General features: G+C 30.6%; 1 protein-coding gene across 1 annotated transcript in view; it reads right to left on the bottom strand.

Annotated features, from left to right (window-relative positions):
* Positions 1 to 12,108, bottom strand: part of LOC113399824 (BMP-binding endothelial regulator protein) — a 46,335-nt gene that overhangs the window by 17,300 nt on the left and 16,927 nt on the right. Inside the window, exons 2-3 of the mRNA XM_026639067.2 lie at positions 8,524 to 8,707; positions 3,702 to 3,802 (exon numbers count right to left, since the gene is read on the bottom strand). Of these exons, the coding sequence (XP_026494852.1) occupies positions 3,702 to 3,802; positions 8,524 to 8,623 (201 nt within the window). The 5' untranslated portion in view covers positions 8,624 to 8,707. The remainder of the gene's footprint in view (positions 1 to 3,701; positions 3,803 to 8,523; positions 8,708 to 12,108) is intronic.

Raw genomic sequence — 12,108 nt, forward strand, 5'->3', positions numbered from 1 at the left:
GCTTCGATAATAATTGACATGACTCATTAAAGTAAGAGGTGCGCGGGAGCTACGAGATGCTATCAGCAGCTACTGGGCTACATAAAAAGGCTAATGGTACCCTCGGGTCAAAGCGTCGCCACCAATCTCCGCTGCGAGCTTCTGATATCTAATGACAGCCTCAATAAATAAAACTCGCAAATAAAACTACCATTGAGACACGCGATGTTACGTTGACATTGCTTTGCGTTTTCTATCGAAACACGAGATTGATAAATCATAAAAATTCCATCAACGGGATAGCATCCCGTCGACGTTATGTGGCACGCGACAAAAAAGCCCATTAGGTAAGCAAATGTATATTTTAATACAGAATAAGCGATAAATCTCGCGATGGGCTTTCGAATTCCGCGCAAGTCATCCGACGAGGTGAGATCGGCTGGGAAATACCACACACATATGCGTACCAAGGTGTACAACCTTACTTACATACATACTGATGTCGTGTCTGTGCCAACTATGTAAAGATAACGTATTCATTATATATTTTTACGACTTACATTTTGTATGTCAATCGAATATCGATACTAAATGTGAGATATACCACGTATATGCAATAATAATCATCTTTATATTAAAGATCTATGTCGCTAAGATAACGAATACTAATATAATATAAATGGATATTCTGTTAGAAACAGACGCTGTGAATTCCGACGCTGAAGATAATACCGAAGTGGTTCCGCGTCGAATGATTTCGCTCATAACAGCCGCCCGTTTCAGTGGTGGACCTGATCGTTTCGCACGTGCTTAGCACACTTCATTATTTACTATAAACTTAAGTACACTGTACACCTGCACCTGTTTATAATGCCGTTCATAATCGCTCACAGCTAAACAATCACTATCACGGGTATAGCTATAATTTCGTCATGTTTATGTCTTGCGGGCCATACTTTCACATCCGCACCCAGGTGCCGTTATTGCTGTCCGCAGGATTTATTTTAATCTTAATGCAATTATGTAATTGTGATATCACTCACTTTATAAACATACTTGAATTGAAGTAGATATTTAATAATGACGATTGAATTAAAATAAACCTATAATATTTTGCTATTAATTAAATTACTTGTTTCGGTGAATCTTGTTTTTTTTTTTAAATTGTGATAATTTTTTTAACTATAGATTGGGTATGTCGTATCATCATTATAAACATATCAAACTCCCGTCAAATTAAAAAAAAAACATAGTGTGAAATACTCATAAATACGACGTGTGAACGAAGTTATATATTTTGGTAACGGGAAATTCGACACAAGTATTTATAAGTTAATTGAATCGTAATCAAAGTATTTTTATAACAAAACATTTATGGAATTAATGTTATTATTAACTAGACGACGTGGGACCTTGTACTATTAAGTGAATTCAGAACTGGTAAAAATATATTTGAAGATCGAATAATACAGTAATTTTCAAAGGCAAATTGTGTCGCATACACCGAGTTAAACGAGCAAGATACTCAACTATATACGTATATAAAATTGTAAGACGTTTTAAAGTTGTATACATATATACTTCTATGGAACTTAGAAGGTCACTAATCAAATTACTACTTATTGTCTAAGCGTTAGCATGTAGCACGTGTGAGTTAGAATTATTATTCTATACTAGGAGTGTAATAAATTTATTTAGTGACAGCAAACGTTCTGCAGGCATACAAACGGCCCTTAAACAAAACTTGAAAGACAATTATGAGCGAAGAGTATTCACAATAGCACTTTTTAAACGCTGCTCAAACAACCTAAGCAATGTCGTTAAACTAAAAATATTTATTATAAAACAAGATCTTTGTATTTTCATTACAATTTCTGTGTCATTTCTTAATTGTACACCTAAAATGGAGCAGATTCTTTCGTACATACTTATAAAGTCTTACTATCCTTTTTTTACTCCTCACGTTAGATTGAGATAGCAATACTCTTAGTTGTCAAATAAGTTTAATTTTGAGATTGCTTTCAAGAGAATCTGTTTCGAATTAAATAACATGTTTTTATTAAGCAAGACAGCTGTTACTTCCATGATTACCTACATGTATACATACCCATTGTCGGCCCTGGTCGGAGAGTAAAAGAATCCAGCGGCCACAATAATAATGACAATAATTTTACAATATAACAAATTTACTTCTAGATAAGGTTACAAAGGTAATTGATAAAGGTGATTGATAGGATCATGGCCTTAATACTGTGTGGAAACAATAACTGCAAAGCGAAGGACAATTTCGCTTTACACTTATAAACGCTAGAGCTGGCGTTATCTATACGATACTTAAATGCCATATTCGTTATGTACGGTATGTTATACTCTATGTATTAGTTTGAAGGATAACTGAGTCATTGTTAGTCCAGTGCTATATTAATACACTATAGGCAGTGCATCGACAATGTCAGGGACTTCAGGAATGTGCCTCGAATTGTCAACTAACAACACAGACAACGAACGTTTCATATTTTTTCTTTTTTTAACAGTATACAAATCGTTCGTATCATAGTATTTTAACGGAAATATGCTTAGATAATATATTTGATAAAATTACTAGGTTTTTCGCGCAGTTTTACGCGTGTTAATCGTTGCTGTTCCGCCCCCTAAGCGGGTTCTCTAACGAAAAATATTTTTGCGTTAGAACATTTTGCTCGTTCAAACAAACATACAATTCTTCAGCTTTATACAGACAAATTTACATTACTATGAAAATATAAAATCTCAATTTTTAATAATTTAAATAAATCACACATAACCAATTGATTTATTCTTCTGGTATTCATGTATGGAATTTTTAATGCCAAGATATATGTTATTATATTGTGAAACAAAATATGTATGTATCTATAATCTATATCTCAATCCTAAGCAAACAAAGACGCGACACAGCTAGTGTTAAATATAAACTAAACAGCAAAATCACAACATTATACAATATTGCAAATATTATTTAAGTTCTCTACATAGTATAAAGCAAAGTCGCTTCCCGCCGTCTGTACGCTTATACCTTAAACTACGCAACGGATTTTAATGAGGTTTTATCAATAAAAAGAGCGATTCAAGATTAATGTTTATATAATAGTATAGAAATGCCGAGAATTTCAAATATCCTAACCGGAAAAAAAGTTGTACTATGTACTTTTCTCCGACGGTGTTTTTTTAATAAGACCTCGTTTAAGAGTATTGATATTATAACTTTTGTATAAGATATTGAAATTTAGTTTCATAATTTTTCACCTATTTATGTAACAATGAATAGTAAAGTAAGATTCTGTAAATATCCTACCTGTGAGCAAAGACCTCACTGTCTAGAGGAGATGGGTTTAGACCATATACCTACTACCACGTTATTTCGACACGAGCACCTTTCTTCGTGACAAATTATATAAAAAATAAGCACATAAAAACTCAATAGCGTCGCCCAGCCAATCCGCGATTTTAGATTCCATAGTTTACCTTCTAGGTCTTCTTATAAATAAGGCGATCTTATAAATAATAACGAACATTTGTAATAAGACATCGTCACAAAAGCATAACTAATTTATTTTAATTTTTAATTACTTATTCACTTTGTTTTAATATGATTATACGAACTGTTTGTTTACGGAGGTGACTTGGTCAATCCGGCGACTAAGCTCGTAGGTGAATTAAGGAGAATAAAAAAGGGCACATACTTTGCACATACAACGGAAGCAGCTGCTCCAGTCCTGCTCGAGTCTCTCGTCCTGGAGACGAACGGTCTCGCCTTCATTTGAACACGGTGCTCGTTGGCCTTCTGAAAAAATAAAACATTATGTTATAGTTATTACAGGAAAATATCGTTACTTTTTGCTACAATGCAGTAATAGTTATAGTATTTGTGTCATTAATTGTATTTTTTTTGGATCTTTAGGATTGTAATGATAAGAAATTTTGCAGATCTAATAAAACTTACTATATTAGAAAAAAACACTTAAGATGGTCATAATATTTCTTGATTTCCATCCTTTTAAGCCTTAAAGATATTTTAATAAATATAATAATATGTATTATTGTATTTTTATATGAATCAGGAAATACGTATACAGGTTTTTAACGTATTTATATAAAACTGGTTACACGTTAAATAGTCTATCAAGTGATTTAGTCATTACTTCCAATACGTTTCGCGCAATATTCCGTCGGAGATGATACCGGCATGATGGTTGCTGTCGTAGCCGGTTGATTTACCTTGATTAAAGTCACGGATCCGCATTCTTACTACGTACCGAAAATTCGGCGCCACCGGTTACTAAGATATACGTAAATATTTTGGTAATTAATGTGTGCTCGACTCAAACACTACGAAATTATTCACCAGACGATAAATATGCGAAATATTTGCCAAGTATTATTAATGGTTTGGCTTTTAATGCAAAAGATATAAAACGATTTTAAACGGATATCTTCTTATTATGCAATGAAATCGTTGATTAAAATTAATAAAAATTATTAATTGTGTAATGTACTTCATTGATCATAAGATACATTTTTATTTCGTTAAAGTATTTTCGTTTCGTGATCAAGTTTTATTTACATTAAGAGCTGTTGCTCATAGCAACAGGTGACTGTCAAGGTTAACGAATATTTTAACGAAATCGTTAAATTTCAGTATATCAAGGAAATAGAAGCTCGTTTTTAAAATATCACAAATTAAATAGAGGTTTTTTAAGCGGAAATCCTTAATAATTGCTTAATGTCATTAGGAAAACTTTTATGTAGATTTCCTCTGAAGGCTCTAAGAAAATAAGATTTTATGTTTTAAATTTTACTTGTATTTAATATGTACAATTAAAAAACTTCTCTATGATTGTAATTTTAATATTTATTCTATTAATCTATAAAATAACTTCCTGGAATATAAAATTATGTAAATCAATTTTTCTACAAAAATTATGTCCCATTTGCAGTCTATTTTTAATATTCTGGTATTAAAAAATATACTGTTGCATAGTATTATTTTTGTTGTTATATCAATTATTGTATATATTTATTAAATAACCTGCCTATTATTAAACAACCTAACTTTATTAACTGTTACGCTGTATTTTATTGATGGAGCTTTTAATTTTCTGTTAAATAAAATTAAATATAAATGTACTTTTACGAAAAATACTAAAATATTTTTGTTTTGTCTAAAACAAGTTGGTCTAATTTGGCAAGGAATAAAAAGGACATATTTTATGAATAGAGAAAACAAACTATGTACATCAAAAAAAAAAGACAACTCGTTATATCAATCTTGTCTTATCTGTGTGTATTATATATTTAATCACTGGCAAGTGATTGTATAACTTTCGAACGACTTGACTGATTGAAGTAATATTAACTTTGTTATTTTAGGATCTAATAGTTGGTATAGTGAAGTTAATATCAAATTAAAAATATACATTACTTTTGTGGCAAAGGTGAAAATTGTATGGGTATAAGTTTCGCCATTGGTCGACATATTATTAATTTTGATATTAATTATTGGCCTTAAATTTCGTCATATGTTTAACAGATACAAATTAAGCTAAACAAGCATTGAGTTTGCTGTCAAAATTCAATCAATTCTGACCTCCTTACATGATTTACTATACCTATTATAATTATCATATGAGTAAGTTTACAGCTACATCATTAAAGCCTAACAACACTTACATTCATAGAAATATGCAGATTTGACGTTACACGTTACTTTTAAAAAATACTTCAATGCTACACCAATATACAATAAACTACACAAGCAGCCTAATTCGTTTTATTTATACCTAATAATGTTGATTTTGTAGAACTAACATATTTAATATAAATAATATACAAAAATAATATGTTCCAGTAAAAGTACCTACATATCTATGAAAAAGTAGGTACGCTGATAGTAATTATTATATTAATTAAAATTAAAAACGGTGGCACAGAAAAAACATTAATTATTTTTATTATTAATATAAATTATTATTAAATGTAGTCAAGTTTTTTTGTATAAATTTTTGGTTCGTTGTGCCATAAATTAGACATTACGCAACACTAGGATTGTCACAGAATCCACCTTGCTCTCAAACAACCGGTATACGAGTATTGCAGAGACCGCCTGGACCAAGCCGAGCGTTTCTATCTTCGAAATTGTTAATACGCATCAAATTATTATCACATATTTATAAAGTAGATGACACCATATAAAAAAGGTAACATATATTTTTTTATATTTATAGAATTTAATAAATTTATAGGAAGTTAAGGTTTTACTAAAAGTACCAAACTATTCAAATGAAGGTTAATAAAAATCAACTTTTTCTGAGAAGAATATTTGAATTTGAAAGAATTTGAAAAGAATAAATAAATACTGCATAATAAACCGAATACTAACTTCACGTTTTTTATCATCTACCTTTATCTCGTATAGAATAATATGACTTGACTATTGATGATTTTTTAATTCTATATTATTGGAAATGTATCATTTCATCGTGGTTTAATGAAAAATTGAACAAATATTTCCTCTCGATAGTGAGTTCGTGACCTAACCATTAAGTCATTCGCGAGTCATTGCACTATCTGAATAGTCGCTATAAGACCTAAGTTTAATATATTATTTCTGCACAACAAACATTAATATATTGTAGCTGATTATACAACTGTATATTAAAATATCGTTGTGATATGTTAATGTAGATTAAATGTATAATTAATTATTTACTTCTAAAATAATATTATATTATTTTGTTTTATTAATTAATTATCGGAAGGCAAATTACCAAACTACCTATGTTATGGTAAGTCATATTTACCCACAGACACTGGAACTGCTAGAAGTTAAAACTAAACTTGACGAATTAAATATACGAACGATGTCCTTTTTGTCTAGCTGTTTCAACTGCGGTAGTATGTACTCCTAACACATGGACGTTTTGCTAGGATTCAAACATTATTTACCCGTTGTAAATTGCAATTCCGAAAAATAAATAAGCGCCTAAGCAAATAAATAACCGCCCTTGTATGTAGTAGACGTGTAGCGTCTACAGACTGGCTGTTATCTGCCTTCGTCAAGGAGTGATGGTCAAAAGTAATTCGTTCAAATTCTATTCAATTTTCGGTCGGTTTTACTATCTTTTAGTAGATTACATTTTAAGGTTTAAATTTTCAAACTGTTCTTTTATTGCGTAGGGCTGATATGCTTAAAATAAGGTTGAGGAGAGCATTTTGAATAGAAGATGAATCATTGGATTATGCGCGGATAGTGTTTTTCACTATTACGATAGAAATAAAAAAACAAATGAAAAACTATTAATAATATTATATAAACAATTTATAAAATAAAATATAATTGTACTAATACTAAAACGCTAGAATTAAGGTAACCTGCAACTTTACAATCAACACGAATGCACAAAAGTAAGAAAAAAGTTAAAAAAATAAGTGAACCCAAGCCTAATTTAGTACATTAACTAAAATTATATTAGAATGTTCTGCCACAATACGCAAGTGTTTGCAACGTTTTATATAAGTCACTTGCTTCTAGCTAGCTTCTTCTAACTAGCTTAAATTTAAGTTGCCTATTAGGTGTATGTGTGCTTAGAGAATATAATTATTTATGAAATTTGACAAAAGTAACACAACCGTCTAGAAATAGTAAAAAAAATATCACACACTAATCAGAAAATGAGTAAAGAAATTGATTTTCTCTTACTTTTTCTCTTAACGACGACTAATTAAATTAATAGAAAATTCGTAGCTATCTACTCTGTTTTAGTCAGACAATTTTATGACAAATAAACATTTTAATATTGTTTATATACTTCTATTTCTTAGTATTTGATTTAATTAATACTATTATTAATATTTAATTATCTGTGATTAAGATACAAAAGTACCTAATTAATTAACTTATTGAAAAATAGCTTTATCCAAATTGATTTTATCTCACAGATATTTTATAGAATTACGTCATCAGTGCGTAAATTAATCTATTGTTTTCAATTATACATACATTATATGTATATGAATTACAACAAAATTCAAAATTGTAATACTGTTTTCTACAAGAATCATTCGTCCGTAATTTCATATAGGTTTCTTTACCAATACTGCGTGTCGCATATCGCATTCACGAATCACTGAAATCAAATAATCTCTCTCTGGTTATTGCATTAGCAGCTGCCTGCTTTGGAATCGAAATAGCAACTTGGTGTTGCTTACAAAACGATATCAGTCCGATATCTGTACAATTATCACTACAAGTTGCAGTTACATTTACATTGCCACTGGAGTTGTTTCAATTAAACGTCGACGTAGATATAAATAATGGATGCAATACACGTGCCCACTAGTCAGCGCTAGTGTTCATTATCCAGCTGTTCACCTGATGTTTTTTTTAATTCTATAAATATTCTTCGCTGTTTCATAACCATATTAAATTGTAAAATAAACTTTTATTGTTATAATCTATCTGGAATTTACGCATTTATAAGGTATATAAATCTGAAAACTACTAACTGATAACGCCGTGAATGGAGCCATCGGCAACGATGAAGTCGGAGAACATCGCAAGCAGCAGAAGACAGGCAACGGCATGTGTGGAGCGCGGGCCGGGCATGGTCGCGGCTACTCGCGGCGCCGGCGCACGCCGCTGCGCGCCCCTCGCATCACACCCTCGCGCCACGCGACTCGTGCGCAACACCTGCAACGTCACACACACGTAACTCCTCGAATCACCTCCTACGTATAATTAGCTCATGACCACACTCACGACGGCATGCATGCTCTCGGAATGCCAAATCACCCTCGTAGATCGATAGCGAACACTGGTTTACATTATTCTTAATCTATTTATTTATATGGTAACAAATGAATGGTAGTAATCTGCTGTATTTCTTGAATCGTTTGTATTTAAAAATATGTACAGTATAAATAGTATTCGTTAAATATTTTGCACGGTTTATTTTAACCTATTTATGAATTCGTATATAATATAAATATATATTGACTTTATGTAAGTTTATTAAGTACGTAGATTTAGAAATACTAATTCATTAGCAAATTGGAATAGAGAAACTTGATTCGTAACATTATTAGGTATATATGTACCACTGCTCCCCACGACTTAACGATTGAACTGTGAAATCTATTGCATATTTCGTTACGAGCCGTTAAAACAATGTTATCCTCGTATTATTATTATAATCTTACACCTAAACATTTGTATGGAACAATAATTTGCTTATTCAATTCTAACAAAGGATACGTTATCAAACACATGGTAATTATTTTTGTCATATTTTTAAAATTCACTCAATATAACAATTGATAAATTGACCAAATTTGATTTATAAAAATTGAAATTTAATTACATCACAATAAAACTTACCGATCCCAGAGTAAGGAAGGTAAAACTTAAACTACACATTACTAAAGCTTCTAATAAAAGTAGAATCTTTAATTCTTCGCTTTGATGTAATCTAATAGAATGTAATTTGGCAAAATAACAAATCATCGGAATGTACAGTGACGTCACGACGTGGACAAGTCAATGGACTCCAAATTATCAAGTGATAAGTATTTTATTTAGCACGATTTCTTACAAAGCCGCCCTATAGATATACCGATAGACAGCGGTGATTATTCGAGAATAGGATTGGAAAGCCCAAATGTATGTGGAATGAAAAATCTTCTCGCAGAAAAATCTAGTTTTTTTTTTAATGACAGTTGGCTTACGCTCGATTTTATTCATACTTGATGGTAAGTAATGAGTCTAACATGTTATAAAATTAGTTACCGTATATATATATATAAATATTCACTTTCGTATTTTTAAGCTATTTATTAATAACATTTGATATATATTTTAATATAAACAAGGAAACATAATGAAAAAATTAAGATTAACATTATAATATTAACAGTTTAAACAACCTTCTCCGATGACGCAAGTGTCTGTATGCATTACGGTATTACGGTATAAAGAGAACCACTGACGTCTGAACCTTTGTCGGAAATTAGAATACGATTTACAATTTACATAATTACGAGATATGTGCAAGTACTAGCTTCCTTTTATGGTAAAACATCTACTTTTGTGTAACTATGTCTCAATGGGATTGTGTAAAAAGTACTGTAATAATATTTACAATACTCGTAAAAACTATTTATATTCGTATTATTGCATAATTCGTTACTATTTAGCTTAGCTTAAATTATTTTTATTACTTTTTAAACTACGATAAAGACATCGAGATATTTGAAAAACGAACGTTCAAACATTTAATATTTCAGTCATTTAAGACTTTCGCATTGATAATAATCTATCTGTCTGATCTACCTAGTTAATATGAATTATTGAAAAGTATAAGTAAGTAAAGGTTTCCTTACAACAAATATAGTTTTACAAATATTTAGATGTATTATAGGATAAAAATATTTAGGTAAAATAATTATTATCGGCGTGCACTGGTATGAGTGACGCTCGTGCTTAAAATATCTCTGTGTGTGTAAGACGACTGAAAGTAACGATAGCAAAAAAAAATATTGATTATTTTTGTTATGTTTGTTTCATTAATAATGAATGAATATAACGTGGAGGGAATAGTTCTATAACGGAAACGTCGCTATATAATTAAAATATTATTGAATTTTAATTTTTCAATGTCACTGTTGAACTAAAGCCGGAATATCCTATTGAAGTATGAGAAACATATAAAAAAAAAACGATTATGTATGATTATTGAATTGAATGGTTGTTTACATTTTCTAACTTAGAACATCAACACTCAGCGTGATACGTATTTATGACATAATGGTTTGTAATAAAGATACAGAGATTACTGAACTAAATTCATTTCAATAAATATTACATACTAATAAATTATAGAATTCTTCGGTACATGTATTAGTCACTGAGCTTCACCTGAGCTGGATTGGGTTTTGATAATTTAATTTGTGTATGCGAGTACATCTTGGCTTCGATCCGATCTAATCGGGATCGTATTCTTATTTACCCGTACGTTTAGGGGGCCGGCAGGCAGCTATTCCATAACCTTTTGAAAAAAGTTAGTGATAATTACTAAAAAGTAAGCCGATATATTACTTCGACAACTTTATCTATATGTGCAAATATTTGTTGCAAATTTGCTATTATTATGATGACATTTGACGATTCTATTGGGAAAAATCCCCTGAGAGCATTTATCGCACGCAATGCGTATAGCTTCACTAAAATATATGATACTTGGTAAAGCTTTAACGATTTGATTCGATTGTGCATTATTTTTTCTGGAAAATTCTAATTCTGTTCTCTAAAATGCCAGAGCTACATAAATATAAAACCAAGTAAGATTGTAAGCTTAAGTATTGATTGTATAAGTAATTACTCTATTTGTATCAACAATATGTGTAAATTTAAAAAAAAACTATCCAAAACAACCGACTAAAACTGACATTACATTGAACATTGCTTCATACATAGAACACTCGTAGGTAAGTAGGCACATACCGAACTAACGTCCTTACCATTTTTTACAACATTCCACACGAACATTGACCTCAAATAGGTACCTAGTCGGACTTATAGAATTTATTTATTAATAACAGAGTCTCGCAAAAAGTGTTTCATATTAAATGCGTTTAACCTTCGTAACTAAAAAACACGAAATATTACAAAAATACTTTGAAATTAATCTATATATCTATATTATAGATCGTATCCGTTATCCGTGAAATCTAAAACGTAATAAAGAAATCAAATAACTTAAAAACAAAAATACTGCAATTCGTACGTTATCCTCCAGGTCTCTTGATACATTCAAAATAATCTAAATATCAAACATTTGTTCGCTTATTTTGATCGCGCTAATCTCTGGAATTATAGATAGTATGTTATAACATTTAATACCCCAATATTTGGGTAGGTTATGGGAATTATGGGCTTTTTAATAACATACTATCGAGCAGCAGTATCGTTTGACGCCGATGAAACCGCGTAAAGCAAACTTGTAGTGTATAATGTATATAATTAAATATTTCGACTATGAGATATTTGTCAATTACGTTAGTTCCGGTTTCATATCCTCCTTTGTAATGCGTTTT

This window comes from Vanessa tameamea, chromosome 8, assembly GCF_037043105.1.
Source record: "Vanessa tameamea isolate UH-Manoa-2023 chromosome 8, ilVanTame1 primary haplotype, whole genome shotgun sequence".
In the NCBI taxonomy this organism is placed as follows: Eukaryota; Metazoa; Arthropoda; class Insecta; order Lepidoptera; family Nymphalidae; genus Vanessa; species Vanessa tameamea.